The 18,149-nt window shown below is 34.8% G+C and overlaps 2 protein-coding genes across 2 annotated transcripts; both read left to right on the forward strand.

Moving 5' to 3' along the window:
* The first annotated feature begins 4,638 nt into the window (after positions 1-4,638).
* On the forward strand, positions 4,639-5,527 carry LOC115448083 (histidine-rich glycoprotein). The gene has a single exon (XM_030175383.1). It carries the CDS (start codon positions 4,698-4,700, stop codon positions 5,421-5,423), a length of 726 nt encoding a protein of 241 aa, XP_030031243.1. The 5' UTR covers positions 4,639-4,697; the 3' UTR covers positions 5,424-5,527.
* Positions 5,528-10,537: 5,010 nt separating this feature from the next.
* Positions 10,538-16,643, forward strand: LOC115448071 (sarcoplasmic reticulum histidine-rich calcium-binding protein-like). The gene is made up of 3 exons (XM_037442394.1): positions 10,538-11,305; positions 14,876-14,927; positions 15,633-16,643. Exons 1-3 carry the CDS (start codon positions 10,582-10,584, stop codon positions 16,537-16,539), a joined length of 1,683 nt encoding a protein of 560 aa, XP_037298291.1. The 5' UTR covers positions 10,538-10,581; the 3' UTR covers positions 16,540-16,643.
* The last annotated feature ends 1,506 nt before the right edge of the window (positions 16,644-18,149 follow it).

Consider the following 18,149-nt stretch of genomic DNA (forward strand, 5'->3'; position numbering starts at 1 on the left):
GAAACAATATTATGTGTAAACTATTTACAGTAATGGATTTAATCAACTGATTTCATGAATCTCATTATGCCCCATTTTATCCATCAAATTTAATTAAATTGGTGGCAATCCCTGTATCAGGTGGGGTGTGCACCTTTTGAACCTTGGTATATTAGTCACAGCCGATTTAAATAACTTTAATTAGTTAACCGGCAAAGAACGGATAAAATAGCGGAATAGAATTATACCACACCCAAATAATTCCTGATAATAATGTATAATAAGTTGGTTGCTGGCTATATATTGAAGTCAAACCGTTTTAGTAGTCCAAAATATATTTACTATTAAATTCAGTCAAAAGTACTCTGACCGTAGCCTTACGCCAGTAGTACTTTTGACTGAAATAACCGGCAAAATTTTGTTTTTGCAATGGAACCGATTAAAACTTGTTTTAACTAATTCTGTCTATCTGTTACGCTTTCACTGCTGAACAACCAAAATGATTCCGATGATACTCTTTATTAACATGATTTGAAAACCTGTCACTCAATGTCACCTTAAGTTACCTAATATCTGATATTGTAAAAAGAAATCGTTAAATCGATTAGGTTAGGTTGAAACCGCATAAACAATGACAGAAGTTGTCTAACGTTGTAAAACAAATACACATCACGCATTTATCCCCGAAGGGATATGCAAAGGCACGACTAGGGCATCGACTTTTCGCCAAGTGAGTCCGTTCTATGATATGATGAAGGGTGAGCTTATCGCCATATCTGGCACAAATTACATACTCCAGGTTGATACTGAGCAGAAAAATCCAAATATCACATTGCCCAATCCGGAATTCGACCCCAAGACCTCAGAGCGCTGCCATACGGCGCATGCAGTACAACTACCCCACCGAGACAGTCCGAAGAAATTAATAATAAAAAAGTCAAATAGAAATTAATGGTCAAGTATAAAACTCCTTTTTGCACATTATGAGATTAGAATATTGGGTTTATTTTTTTTCGAAAAAAAGTACCAATACAAAACTTCAGAGTGGTGAATTTATTAAAGGCAGTCGGAGGCCGATGGGTCACGATGGTTCTGAAATGGAGGCCACGAACTGGCAAGCGCAGCGTCGGACGTTCACACACGAAGTGCATAGATGACCTAGTAAAATTCGCAGGACGATGCTGGATGCGAGCCGCTTCCAATAGATCTATCTGGAAATCTTTGGGGGAGGTCCATGTTCAGCAGTGGACATCCTGCGGTTAATTATGATAGATAAAGAGCATAATTTTACTGACTATAACCAAGCTAAGCTAAGACTGAGGGAATCATTAATAATCAAAGCATATTATAGTAAATGCAATATTAACCATTTCAAAGTAATTTTGACTGATGTTCTAGCAGTCAAAGTAGTTTTGACTAAGAGTTAGTTACAACAACTTTTAGCCGTAATTTTTCAGTCAAAAACACTATTAACAAATCTACTTTTCACCAATATTTTCCGCAAAAATAACTTATGTCTACTTTCTCAGTTAAAATAACTTTTGACGGGTTAAAAATTATATCTGCAATATACATATATAACATGTCATCGTTTATACAATAAAAAATACTGTAATTGTCTTTATGCAAAAAACATGTCAATCCGTTTGCTTCCTGAAAAATGACCTAACAAACGACCTTTCTTTTGCATTTACAATATTAATATCAAGATGACTGCAACATATTTTTGTAACATCACTTATCAAATATTATTACCACAATTACTAAAGTTTAAAAATCTAGAAAATCTAAAAGAGTCTTGTGTCGTTAATCGACCGGTTAATGCAAAAGGACGGCCGAGCTTAGCTGCCAAGAATACGACTCACAGATAACTTACAGAAGGTTTGTTACTAAATACATTAAAAGAAATCTAAAACATATAAAGTTGCGATTTTTCATAATGAATATATGTACTGTGGTACCTTCACTAAAGATATTATATACTTGTTATTAGAAATAAAATTTACTATGCAATCAATTATTTTTACTACATAAATGCTTACAGTATGCGCAATACATAACACATAGAATTCTAGTGTAACCTAGTATTTTGCAAAATGTCATCATACAAATATGTCTCGATATGAATTTAATATAATTAAAATCCAATTACACAGTACAAATATTGCTGTGTCTGCTACAATACAGAACCTATTTGTGATTGGTACTTGAGCGTTGAGCGTGCGCAACCGACCATAAACTATGACAAAAGAAATCGATCTGAAGAAAACTGAACAAAATGATTATAATAAAAGAATTGAGTACGACAGCTTCGCAACAACACCTTGACACCAAACGGCCTTGACTCCGGTGAAAACGCTCGGCGCTGTCTCATCCAAACAGCAGCCAAAACATGTACTACTTGTAACAGTTGTTAAGTTACATATATACTATAAGGAAATAAAGAAAAATGTTACAGCTATGTATACAGTACATAATATATGTCATTGATAAGTGATACAGACGTTGCGTTTATACATACCTTGTTTCAGTTGATAAAAATAAAAGTGATAACACTTACAGTAATCGAATACATTATACTCATTTTTATATCATAATTATCCCTCATACATTATAGACTGTAATTATTTCAATAAAAAATAATCAAATCATTATAAATGAAACGAATTTTCAGTCATGGTCTGCTCAACTTGGTACAACTGTTATTCATTGAGCAGAGAAAAATGGTTATTATTTAATCCTACATTTGAAACTTCATGCATTTTTTGTGTAATTTTTTTTTATTTTATTTTTCATTCGTTAATCAGCTCTTATAACAACACCTAATATTTTATGCAGATAGGTATGATTTATTTTAAATATTATTAACGTTGTATAAACACTATTTACAGACGAATACTTATGAGGATTCGTTTTTGAAATTGATCTATATAATATTTTAACAATACCAAAGATAGCGAATAGCGGCGATAGCCTAATTGGGTGTGGAACAGACTGCCGAGACGAATGTCCGCACCTCTGACTTTTCTAAAAAAAATCATGTGTGTATTCTTTGTGAATTTATCGTTCGCTTTAACGGCGAAGGAAAACATCGTGAGAAAACCTGCACATCTGAGAAGTTTCTGTATAGGAATTTCGAAGGTGTGTGAAGTCTCCCAATCCGCACTAGGCCAGCGTGGTGGACTAAGGCCTAATCCCTCTCAGTAGTAGAGGAGGCCCGTGCTCAGCAGTGGGCAAGTATATAATACATGGCTGATATTATTATTATTATTATTATTATAATACCAAAGATGACATCAGTAATATCAGAAAAGATTTTTAAACCAACCTCTATTCCTTCTTTGGTTTATTGGCAACGTATATGTGAATGAGAGAATATAGTTCAATTCCCAAGCTGGATAGCCGCTAATAAATCCATTCCTCGACATATGACAAGTATTTACTTATTTTTCGCATCAATCTCTTAGCATGCGAAATAAAGAATATGCGTAGTTCAGACGCTTAATTGATCGGTGAAATCGGTTTGGCAGTAAATTGAATCTTAAGAAAACATAATATGTGTACTATTACCTTAAGGGCCGAAATACGAAATAAAATGTGATTTTTGATAAAATTTTGTTTTTTTTTCTCAACAGGACTTGATTTATCATGATATCCGATTTTAAGGCAGTGGAAGACCTATTTTGTGATTGGGGACGCTTACATTCCTGGAAAAACCAATTTATGTGAAAGTTTTTTCTATATTTACGATGAACAGAAAAAATTTAAAACAAATTTACAAAGTTCTAAATAGACTGTGCACCGATGCCTTAATCGTCAAAACGTCGTAATGAACTTGTCAATTACCCAATTCTTCTTCTACCTAATGTAATTCTTAGCATTGGCATAGGAACGGACAATGAACAGCTTAAACCGATGGCTCTAAGCATGAAATTATTTTGCAGACGAGCACGAGCCATTATAAATATTGTGTAGGTCACCATTAGGAAAGGATTTTTAAAAGGTTAGATGTTGTGGATGTATAAATCCCATCGAGCACGCATTTCTTGTGAATATAATGTAATAAAATTATTTGGTACAAAGGAAATTTTATTGTAAAGCGTTAGTATGCTTTGTTTGCCTCACATTAAAACGAGAATAACTGTCTAATAAACTTAACAGATTAGCCTTAAATACATACCTAGAATATAATTTTGTCTGAATAAAATTATTAAATGATCTTTATCCAGATTCTGTTTCCTAAAAAGCAATTAGATATTGTAGTATCTAATTCCAAAACTTATTAATACGTTATAATCCTTATTGAAAAATCAATAAGAATGCGTCTTTCGTACACATGTAGAACATTGTGTTACATTTAGTTAACATTTAACAGATAAAATTTAACAAACGGAATATATTATCTATTTCATTTGTAATACTACTACCTCCAATTGCACTAAAGTTAAGTAAATCGTGTTCTAGAAATTTCTAATTTATTTTACAAAGCGTAAAGTTTAATTATAACACAATCAGCTATGAAAGAAATCTTGCATGACCCGGCGAGAATGACTCAAAATATAATTCAGGTCAGTCGTACCTGTGACCGCCATTCTTCACCCTGACATTAAAACTTACAAGTTCATTTTATTATTAGCAATACTATAAAAACTGAGCCACAACTACGACAGGCATCATTTAGCAATCATTGCCCAATAGAAACAGGAGTCCAGCGCAGGATGAGGACTATCGTTCTTGTTTGTTTGGTGGCGCTAGCGGCCGTCGGCTATGCTAGGGACACGCGGTATAAGAGAAACGCAGACCTCGAGGGAGCTGCCTCTCATCACTGGGAGAAGGGTGGCGGCGGCAAACACCATGGGGACCACTTCGGTGAAGGCGGTGGCCACGAAGAAAAGGGTTACAAAGGATTCCATGATCACGAATACGGCAAAAAAGGCCACTCCGACCACGAGGGACATAAAGGTCATTTCGGCGAACACGGTGGTCATAAAAAATACGACCACCATGATGATGGATACTACGGCGAGCACAACCATGGTGATAAAGGCGAAAAAGGCCATAGTTTCGAAGAGAAGGGACACTACCACAAAGGCCATGACACCAAGGGACACCACGGCATTCACAAAATAGATGAGTTCAAAAAGGATAAGCATTTCCATGACAAGCACGGAGAATCTGGTTTCGAAGAAGAATACGGCGGTCATCATCATGAAGCCGACTATAATAAAGGAGGCCACTTCCACAAGGGACACAAAGACGGTGGATTCCATGAACATGAACATGGCGAAAAGGGTCACCATGAGAAGGGAGGCCACCACCACGACCACAAGGGTCACCATGATGAAGCTGGGCTTGACGAGCACTGGGATCACCACAGCGATCACGGCAGCAAAGGAGGACACGAAGACCATAGAGGTTGGGGCTGGAAAAAAGGACACAAATGAATTGAGCGACAATTCATGTTATTGAATACCTCCATATAAACTATGATGCGTTTTGTTATTGTTGATATTTTGTGATATGGAAATAAATTATTACTGACTACTTACTTTACTAAGCTTTTATTTATTTTCCTGATTTATGTCTTACCCTATAATACCTTTGTTATTGGCCAAATTTTAGCCGAATGTAATTAAAATAAATATTTCAATTTTTATTAAGATCGATATGCATTTCCCAAATAACTAAATAAATTATCAGAAACCATAGGTATTTTTTGCTTGAACTGCTTTGCGGAAAATTTTCTTCTCTTATATTATAATTATCTTAGTCACAAACCGTAGGCAGTGGAGGTTTAACATTTCAACTTAATAGTTGTACTGTGAACGAAATATATCAGGTGTGTTTTTGCATTAGGATTGCTTGCATCTACATCTTACATATATGTATATGTAAGACGTAGATGCAATATATATATATATATATATATATAGCGTCACACCTTTTCCCCTTTTCAAGGTTTTAATTAGGCACCGACTCCAAAATTGGTATCCAGTAGGTATATCCTGTTCTGTGAAATTATTTTTTGGTTTTGTGTGGTTTTCGAAGGCGGCTTTAATTATTTGTTAAAATTATTTTTGTTTTATTTATAAAAGAAAAATATATAATTTATAAAGAAAAAACATGAGCCATCTTATATTTTATATGATAATTTTAACTACGTTTTTTCTTCCTCATTTACAAATACCTAATTCAGTCTCCGGACACCAATTTTAGCTGCTGCTTGTTTGCTAGGTTTATATATAGTAATGTAGCTCGTAGCTCAGAAAAATTATTTCACACAGAAATCACTACAGCAATATATCATGACATTAACGCTCAACCAATGCTATTTCTAATAATAATGCATTATATTTATAAAGACATATTGTACAAATGAATAAAATGCGTAATAATTATACATAAAAATTACATTCTTTAATTATATGCTGTGCTTTTTTGGATCGCTTGCTCGCATAAAATTTAAAATAGCATATAACATAAAATAAGTGAACATAACTTTACTCTGAATTTTAAAGCGCTGGAATATCGTAGAAGCTTTTTATTCTAATTACTAGTTATGGTGGTTCATCATTAACGATAATATCATTGATCTAACTACTATGACTAATTAGTAATGAATTTATTTTGCATGTATTTCATGATAATATGTCGGACTCCGTAGCGTGTTTGAGGCAATGTGGTTTAAAAAGTTTACTGCCTGCGCTGATTTCGCATCGTCATCGATTCGGTGTTTATTGCTACCCAGTATATACCTGTTATGTGAAATTATTTTTTAGTATTGAGTGGTTTTTGAATGCGGTTTATATTCTGCTTTCTTGTGTTAGTAAAAAATAGACAGTCTCAATGGCGTGACGACCGGCATACGAGTGTCTACTTGGATGAGCCACGGGATGCGCGAAAAGCTGCGGGATTCGCGGGCGGTTAATTTAATGTTAACCGGCGCGAACACGTAATGACTGACAGTTCGTGAAGCAACGCATTTTTGTATTTAATTCGGCATCCTTTTCTATACTTTACTGCTGCTATTTTACGTATACTACTTTCGTTACACCCCTTTTAATAATTGCAAACCTTATGAACATTAGACATATTACTATATATGTAAACTTAAAAAAAATCTTTCCAAAGCGTTAAGGATTTCTCACACTTAATATAGAGCTACTCGATTCTTACCACAGACAAAATTATAATCATTGTGAAATGTTGTTTTCGCAACATTTCCCGATTCCCGGCATTCTATGAAAGTCGTGTATGAAAAAAGTTAATAAATTCAGACTTATGTAGGTTATTTTCATATTTAGTGAAGAACCCGGTGAATCGACATGCGGTCAGATAATAAAAAAACCTTCTTGTTTTAATAACCCTAACAATTTCATCTGAGAATGTTTTACTCCCTCTTAGAGCTACAACTCCCAGTTATAACACAATGTTAGCGCCCGGTGATAACTCTTTTATCTAAAGCTGGTCACAGCGACAAGCAATTTCTATACTTACTAATCACATTTTTTCTGACTAGTCGCGGCTCGCAAGTTATTATATGATTAATGAGTAAACAGTAACTTATGGACATTTTGTTTCGGCGGACTCTGAATGATAGATAGTTTTCCATAAATTTGCGATTGTAAAGTCTGTTAGTTAAGTACAAAAATGGAAGTATAATATGTTTTCTGCCAATTACCATTGCGACGAAATATATCTGAAATTCTGGACCGCCCTCATCCATTGGACTCCAACGACCCTCACCAGGTCGTCAGTCCATCTCGTGAAGGGCCTGCCTACGCTGCGTCTTCCGGTTCGTGTTCGCCACGAAGTTGTTGTCAATTCCGGAGTCCGATCGATAAGGGCGGCCCCGAACCGGTCCCTATGGCGTTCAATGGAAGTGGCCTATGTCCAGCAGTGAACGATTCCTGGCTTAAATGATGATGATGATATTTGAAGTTAGTTAACTCGTTAGTTTAATGAGAATATGTATGAAATACCTTATTACTAGCAGCACCCGACAATACGCAGGACACTGCATATTATAGTTATGCATGAAAAATACAATATAAGAGAAAATTTCCATAATAAATATATTTTTGAACGAGTCACGGTAACTACGCCAAAAATTTACAAACCTATACAAAATGAATGATGAATGAAAAGCTCACATAATATGAAATCAGTTTATATTAATAATGAAGAAAGTTATAGATACTCATATGAATTTACGAAAAGGTATGTGAATTCTACGTTCAGACGCCGGAAACCGGAAGCGAACAAAAATTATACTCATAATTATATTCGCACAGCGCTCTTGGGTGGGTGAGCCTAACTTATACGGGGGTTAAGGTTTTTAAATCAGTTTACAAGAGTAGTTGATTTCTGTTGTAAAATCGAGAAATAATGAGAAACTAAATCTCAAAAAATTATTAATGTATCTGAGTATGATCCGAGTCTCCTTCTACTTCTCCTTTTTCAAGGATGTAACACAATGTAAATTTTAATATATATTAACGATTTGCCATTAAATGTAACTTATCCTATAAGCCTCGTTGCAGATGACAGTACAATAACAATAAAATGTATGAACTACTCAACATATGAAACAGAAATAAATAATGCTCTAAATCAGATTATTACATGGCTAGAAAATAATCAACTTAAAGTTAATTTGGAGAAAACTACAGTCATGCATTTTTCTCAAAAAGCCAAAAAAAGTAATGACATCAAAATTAAATATCAGGAGCATATTATAAGGGACACTGACAATACTAAGTTTTTAGGAGTACACATAGACAACAGATTAACATGGAAAAAACATACTCAAATGTTATGCAAAAAACTACATAAGTATTCATATGCCCTTCATCAACTTTCCAAAATAGTAGATAAAAAGGCAGTTTTGACTGCATATCACGGATATGTCGTTAGTAACTTACGTTTCGGTATAATATTTTGGGGTAATTCCAGTGATTATAAATCCGTTTTTGTGGCACAAAAAAGATGCATACGCGCAATTTGCGGCATTAAGTCAAAAGATAGCTGTGTGCCATACTTTAAGTCACATAAACTTTTAACTTTAGCATCCCTTTATATATATGAAGTTGCCATTTTCGTAAAAACGAATCCTAATTTATTTATTATAAACTCCTAAATACGTACTTGCAAATTAAGAGGGGACAATCTCTTAAGTATTGAAGTCTCCAGAACAACCTTAAAACATAAGAGTATATACTGTATGGCAATAAAAATATTTAATAAAGTACCTGAAAACATAAAAAATCTAAACATACAAACATTTAAAACAAGGCTACATACATTACTTATAGAAAAGTGTTATTACACTATACAAGATTATTTACAAGATTCACTCATTGTTATTACTACATAATGTGTTACTGCTAGAAGAATATTATTGGAGATACTGTTATCCTACTTAACAACTTAATATTTATTAACCTGTTAATACTTAAAATTAAGAAGGTTTATTGTTTTGTTTAAGCTATAAATATACTAAGTTTATAATTCTGTGTACCTATTCATATATATTTTATTTGTTCTGCCAAAGGTTACGTATTTGCTTTAAACTTATTACTTAAATTCTAATCTAGATCTAAGCATCTATTTTCCAAACATTTATATGCTACGAAAGCAGATGTCGGCGAACTCTATCGTATTTACTTAAGACCAATGTACCTATTTACCCGATATCATGAATAAAAATTTGAATTTGAATTTGAATTTGAATTTGAAAAAAAAATGTACTTAATATTTACTGCCGGCTGCATGCCTTGGGGATATACTATCAAAATGATCATGGAGAACTTATTCTCGGTTATAGATCGATCGATAGCTCGTCACAATTTTTCGTCTTCCTAAACATGAATATAGATATAATAATTATAATACCTATAATTTAATAAAGCAACTGAAGCAAATAAAAAAACACAAATCGAACATTTTAATAATGAGTACTGGTACACGATCGCCTACATAATTAAAAATTATCACTTTCATGCAAATAAATATTTACATAAGTGGAATCCACTGTGATGACAATTACTACTTGCATCTGACTATTTACTGACTTGCAAGGGAATATACATATCGCATTTTCCTACCTTTGACAGTGAATTTTATAACCGAATATTATACGTCATCTTAATCTTTCTTCGGAATATTGAAATAGTAAATATATGTTCCTTTATAACTTAAATAAACAATTATCGTATTTGAGTACTTATAAAATAAATAAAAGCAATTTTATTCAAAAAAGTCTAATGCTGAGATAGTCTAAGTGTTTTGAGAAATGATTTACTCGTTCCATAGAATCCCAATAAACTCACACTGACCGTAATAAAAACAAACTTACAAATTTTCCATACATTTTTTAGAAATACTTAAGCAAAACAAAGTGACTTCAAATAAACCTTTGAACCATTAATGACGTCGAAGTACGTTACCGGTGCAGTGGAAGGAAGTAGAAATCACCGGCGAATAGTTTACGCGACCTTGACACTATCGGCAGTTCTGTTACCTAAGCGCCGCTACAACCAGTATATAAAATCATCGCCACCTCTAGGAATTTATCATTCACCAACAGCAACTAGCATAACAATGAGAACAAGCCTTCTAATGGCTTTCGGCCTTTTGGCCCTGGCGGCGATAGTGTCCGCCCGGGAAATCCGCGAAAAGAGGTCCGCGGATCTGGAAGCAGCTGCTTCCGGCCATCATTGGGATAAGGGTGGCGGCCACGAGCACCACGGAGGCCACCACCACGATCATGACGACCATGGCCACAAAGGACATAAAGGTCACCACGAGCACCACCATGGAAAGCATGGCCACCACCACCATGAAGGACACAAGGGACACCACGGCGAGCATGGCGGACACAAGAAGCACCACCATCACGATGAGGGTTACCATCACCATCACCATCACGGAGAGAAGGGCGATCATGGTCACGGTCATGATGAACACGGACACTGGCACAAAGGACACGATACAAAGGGACACCATGGCATCGAGAAACATGACGAATTCAAGAAGGACAAACATTTCCACGATCATCATGGCGAGAAAGGCTTCCATGAACATCATGGTGGTCACCATCACGAGGGCGGCTACAAGAAGGGTGGTCACTTCCACAAGGGACACAAACACGGCGGACATCACGAACACCATCATGGCAAGAAAGGACACCATGAGGAAGGAGGACACCATCATGACCATAAGGGCCACCATGGTGAGGGCGGTCACCACGACCACTGGCATCATCATCACGACCATGACAAGAAAGGCGGACATGAGGACCACAAGAGCTGGGGACACAAGAAGGGTCACTAATCAACGACTGGCTGGCTCTAGTCTACAACTGTTATTTGTTGAATTTTTGGAGACATGTATTTTTGTTATGTTTTTATACCAATTAATAACATTTTATAAGGAATAATTATTGTCTCTCTATATTTTTTATACGCCATTTTAGGCACTTTTCTTTTTTAGCCCTAGATATATTTCTTTAGTTGAATTCGGCATTAAATATTAGATCGTGTCTATTTTAACATTATTAGTAGTGAAATAAGTATCAGCTCATATCTTAGGGCAACTTACGACAGCAACGGTGCTAAATACTACGTGAGATAAATCTCGAGGCACCTAAGTATTTGATTTTTTTTTATTTAACAAAAGGCATAGCATAGACCACAATCATTATAAATACTACTTAAACACTAAATTACATTAAGACTAGACTGTCTTCTTTAAACCTATGCCCTAATCGATATTATACTATGGAAACGAGTCTACAAAAAACAATTCACAACATTTACTTATACTAAAGTAGGTAATATAAACAAAAATTGTACGGAAACTAATTAATTTTCTTATACTACGTAAAAACGGGCCCGGCCTGCTGATTGATTATTTTCGTTACATCGTAATAAATATGAAATACTTATGTCATCTACTAATATATTAGTATACAAACATTATATTTCATGGTAATTCGAAAATGATTAAATATTATGGTAATATAACATCAGTTCCTGAATTCGGCATAACATACTTTTCCTCAATGAAATATCAGATTTTTTAACCGACTTAAAAAAAAGAAGGAGGTTATCAATTCGACGTGAAGTTTTTTTTTATTATTTTTTTTTGTATGTTTGTTACCTCAGAACTTGCTCATTTATGAACCGATTTGGAAAATTCTTTTTTTATTCGAAAAAATATCTCTCCAGATTGGTCCCATAATTTTTTTTTCAACATCCCTTCAGTAGTTTGGTTTAAAAACTATAAAACTAGAATAATTATGTCGTCCAAGAAAACGAAATCGCGAATTTAGCTTTCCTATGACGTTTATAGTTATGTTTTTGCATTGAGGTTGGTTGAGTCTACTTCTCACATACTTATACATGTAACATAACATCTATTCCCCGTGTCAGGGGTAGGCAGAGGAGTAACACTTCAACGCGATAGTCGTACTATATGTGAAACATATCAGTTGAGTTTTTGGGTTGGGTTTAGTTGGCTCTACTTCTTACATGCATACATGTATGTATATAGCATCACGCCTTTTCCTCTTTTTAGAGGTAGGCAGAGGTGTAACATTTCAGCGCGATAGTGGTACTGCGAGCGAAACACATTAGTTGCGTTTTTGCGTTGGGTTTAGTTGACTCTACTTCTTACATACATACATATATATAGCATCACATCTTTTATCCTTTTCAGGGGTAGGCAGAGGTGTTACACCACAGCGCGATAGTTGTACTGTAAGCCAAATATATCAGTTGTGTTTTTGCGTTAGTTTTGCTTGAATCTATTTCTTACATACATATATTTAGCATCACAACTTTTCCCCTTTTCAGGGGTAGGCAGAGGTGTTACACCACAGCGCGATAGTTGTACTGTGAGCCAAATATATCAGTTGTGTTTTTGCGTTAGTTTTGCTTGAATCAACTTCTTACATACATATATTTAGCATCACAACTTTTCCCCTTTTTGGTGGTACTCAGAGGTATAACTCCTCAGAGCGATAGTTGTATCGTAAGCAAAACACAACTACGCCATCGAGACGGTCTATTTTTAACTAACACAAAAAAAGAAAAAATAAAAATAATTTTAACAAAAAATTAAAGCGCCTTCAAAAACCACTCAAAACCAAAAAATAATTTCACATAACAGGTATATATTGGATACCAATTTTGGAGTCGGTGCCTAATTAAAATTGCTAGTTAAGCTAGATAAATACATTTACGAATATACGAAAACAATATGCTGCCAGTGTAAAAAGTCAGCAATTCAGATCTTCACCGGAGATGAACACACCGCCGCAGCACAGCAAATAGAAGCAATTAAGGGTATATTTAAATTTGTGAACTGTACACTACCCAAATTCTTTCCCTGTTACACAAAGCTCGTCAAATGTGGGTATATCACATTCCCTGCCTCGAAAAAAGAGGAAATAAAAAGATGAAACACATGTGCTTGGTATTACACCTTTCACTGTGTAGGTATGTTTGTTAGTAGTAAATGCAAACCTACTCCTTTTAATTGATTTGAAAGAAATTTAGCTCATAGATGGACTATGCAACAAATATAGCTTAACTAGCAATTTTAATTAGGCACCGACTCCAAAATTGGTATCCAATATATACCTGTTATGTGAAATTATTTTTTGGTTTTGAGTGGGTTTTGAAGGCGGTTTAATTTTTTGTTAAAATTATTTTTATTGTGAATATCTGCTATTTATCTTTCCGGCGACAATATATACCCACATTCGTAACATAAATACAGTGAAATCCTATGTCTACTACTGACAACAATCACTACTCGTAAATTACCGCATTAGACAGCGTCAGATTAATTAGCCGATTGTGACACTAATTAACCAATCGTAATGTGATATACAACCGCATCGAATAATTTTTCAGAGCATCGTTCATCGACATCCGCGCGCCTCGAATTTATAAATAATTAACTTAATATAATCCAAATCGGTATGACAGAAAACCTTAAGCCTCTGTGTATTTTGTAAATATAACTGATTGGGTTATAGGCATCGACTGCAAATCCTTGTATAGAATTTTACTCCTAATACTAAAATGTTTGCACCGGTCTATATAGTTAGGAAAAAGTACTTGTATTTTTAAATTTTATAAAACATATAAAATATTTGTACAACAAACGCAAGATAATACCGACTTTAGGCCTAACATTTTTAGCCTGAAAAGCATCGCAAGCTGTTTACAGAAAAATATACGAAAAAGATCCGCATTATTATAAGACGGAAATACTGATGCAGATGAAAGTCAAATTCGCTCTTTAATATGCTTTTACCAAGTCAACAATATTTATTTACTAGCAATTATAATTGTCATTAATAATAGCAATTTCGCCTGCAATTCTACTTATAAGAATGGATCAGTAGAATTGAATAATGTGCTATTCACAAATTCATTGTTTATGTTTAACATTATTATATACACGATTCTCCTAAGTAGGTATGTGTTTAATATACTTATACCTGGAGAGATGCACACATGCGTGTCTGTCTTGTATCTTGGGATTATCTGAAGGAATCTTATGATTCACACAATTAGCCCCGATTGCAATTGAGTGTAAATTGTGCTCTTAATATATATACTATTATATTATAAAACTGAAGAGTTTGTTTGAATTACTCCCGCGTGCTATAAGCTTTTTTTATCCTAGGAAAATATTTATCCCGAAAATACTTTTTCATGCGACCGGAGCCGCTGGCAAAAACTAGTAGGAAATAATCCTCAATTATGCTCTTGTTAATGTCTAACATTGGCGTAAACATAAGAAGATTAGAAATAAATTTTCTAATTGCAAAAAACAAATCCCTAAGAATACCTCTTTAAACCGTATGCCATTTCTATAGGTGCGGCGCGACGGCTACCAGTTTTTCCTGCTGTTGTGGCTCTTAATGGCCAGTGAAACCACGTAACAAAATACACATGTCCCACTTCCTCGTTGGTCATCCAAATAAGAAATGATAATTGTACAACATTAACTTTCGTATACCAGTAGTAGTAATTATCAGGGAGAGACCGACATGCGCCGCATTGTTATTAATACAAAAGGTAACCAGCATGGCGAAATTTTTAATATGTTTTCGGGATAAAATATAACATATATGTTAAAAATTGGTGCAATTAATTGTGCTACTGATTCTCGACAAAATAATTTCGGGTTTGTAATATACTAAAATAATGTTTTATATTATCATAGCCTATTAAACAATATCTCAGTACCTTGAAATAAAAAATATATCTAACCAGTCTTTGTTTATAGTTTTATATGTATATAGCCAAGAAAAGGATTAATCATTTCCGAGATTTATTTTTAACTTCAAAGAATAAATAATTATATCAAATCCTTATGGACCTTGTGTGGTTTTTACCGTAACTAATTGAATACTTGTAATTTTATTACTCCTTGAAATATAAATTCTCACAAGGGTAGAAATATGTTTCAAACTACTGTATACATACCTTTCAACACACGTCGAGAAATATTACCTGCGTTACTATTCTACAAAACAAACATTAAATACTGAAATCATTTCATATGCTTTCTAAAAATCACTGTTACGTAACCGTTCATTTATTTAACAAACAATAAATAGTTTAATATAGTTGTTCTTTCATACCACTAGGGCGCCTGACCTTGACAGTTGAGATGCAAGAGCCTGGGACGCGGTGCAACAATTGCCTAATGCCGCCGACAAGAAAATCGAACTCAATGTTCTATAAAATGTTGACGTGCACTTTATTACCTGCCATAACACAACAAACATCGGTACAGAACACAACAATGAAGGTGGCGTTACTCCTCAGCTGTGGCGTCCTCATCGCCCTCGTCGCGCTCACACAGTCCCGTGACTTGCGAGAAAAACGAGCAGCCGACCTCGAAGCAGCGGCCTCCAAACACGAGAAGGGCGGTGGCAAGGAGCACCACGCCCACCACCATCATGACCACGGCCATAAGGGGCACAAGGGCTATAAGGGACACCACCATCACGAACATGGCCACAAGGGACATCACCATCACGAAGGGCATAAAGGACATCACGATGACCACGGCGGTCACAAGAAGCACCATCATCATGACGATGGCCACCACCATGAGCACCATCACGGAGAAAAGGGGGAGAAAGGTCACGGGTTCGAAGAGAAGGGCCATTACCACAAAGGACACTCTACCAAGGGTCACCATGGAGTACACAAAGTAGACGAGTTTAAGAAAGACAAACATTTCCACGACAAGCACGGAGAGTCTGGATACGAAGAAGGCCATGGTGGTCATCATCATGAACACGGTCACAAGAAGGGCGGTCACTTCCACCACGGACACCATCACGATGGACACCACGAACATCACCACGGCAAGAAGGGACATCATGAGAAGGGTGGCCACCACCACGACCACAAGGGACATCACGACGAAGGCAGTCACCACGAGCATCATCATCACCATCACGGTCATGGAAAGAAAGGAGGGCATGAAGACCACAAACACTGGGGCTTTAAGAAGGGACACTAAGCCTTTTGCCTATTTGTACATAAATATTGTTGTTATATTTTTATCCTTTAACACTATGTATATAAACACTGTTATTACAATCAAAACTGATATTTTTTACTAAATTAGATGTCTCATGATAAAAATTATATTTAGAGTATCACGCATAACTCAATTCCTCTTATACAGACTAATAGGTACTTTTAGGAAATGAATTACATAGGATTGACAAACAAATTGCCACTATAATTGGCAGGCGCTCGCCAAATCATATTACTGCTGCCGTAGTTCCTAGGTGGTGACATAAAGCCACCATTGACGACATATTATTTAGCATACTATACACCGTATAAGTAAACACAAAATTGTAACCACAACCATAATATTTATTACCTCAAAGTTCCAACTTGCAAATTCACCTACAATATCTGTTTCCCGTATAAGTTTCTTGGAACCCTGAATTTTTTGCCAAATAATAAGTAGCTCATGTTGCTTTCCCACCATAAATTCTGTCTACAATCATTGAATCCATGAAATGATAAAAAATATAAGTTGCTTGTTTTTAAGTCAACTACCTGTTAGTGAAAGCTGTATAAAAATTGACCGAGCCAAAATCACACGGTATGAAAATTTGCATATATGTATGTGCATTGTGCATATAATACAATATTTATAGGCACTAATTACTAATTAATAGAAAAAAAATACCTTTCAGTAGAAAAATATTAACTTAATACAGTTTCGAATTTTAAGTTGGACCGACATAATATTATATAGTTTCCATTAGTGTATCTAATATAAAGGAATCGTATTTCAAATTGAAGTCTATTTCACAAAGGATAGTATTTGATTTCAACGCTTGGAAAGCCGCAGTGAAGAACTGATGATTTACATATTTTAATTAGAGACATCTCTCTCTCTTGAGTCAAACAGAAAAATAGTCTTACTCTCAGTATCTATGAGTAAGAGTTTAACTTTGATTTTCCTTAGTCAAAGGAATACATTTTAAACCTTTAGTGAATTTAATTTTTGTTTATTGAATTTTCTAGGCTACTCTCAGCGATTTATTAAATTTACAGAGATATGTTATATATAACATATATTTTAACTATGTATACATAATTAAAATAAATGATACAACAACATTTATAATAAAAAAATATAGATGTACAAATTTATACTTAGTAACTAGACAACGACCTAACAACCAGATACTATTTTGTTATGTCTACTTATTGCTAGCTTTTGAGAAAAAAAACTATTAGACAATAACTATCAGTAAGAATTACCAAACATGCGATAATTAATAGAATGAGTAAGACAACAATATTGATTTTAAAATGATGCAGGTGATTAATAAATTTTGGTACGATTTAACTCAAGTCACCAAGTACCTAATGTAAATACTCAAGCATGCACAAAAATTCCAAACAGTAGTTACATCGCCGCTGAATTTTAAGATAACGCAATATCTATGAATATCATTCACTACATACATACACACAAATGGTTAGCCATATACAGAAAAAAACTCACTACGCTTTAAACTAAACGGATTCGATCCACAACGTCAACTCCTCGTCACACTGGCCAGGATTATCGACGAAGGCGGCAGCGCCCATAAATCTAAC

The sequence above is a fragment of the Manduca sexta genome, chromosome 24, assembly GCF_014839805.1.
Source record: "Manduca sexta isolate Smith_Timp_Sample1 chromosome 24, JHU_Msex_v1.0, whole genome shotgun sequence".
NCBI classification, from domain to species: Eukaryota; Metazoa; Arthropoda; class Insecta; order Lepidoptera; family Sphingidae; genus Manduca; species Manduca sexta.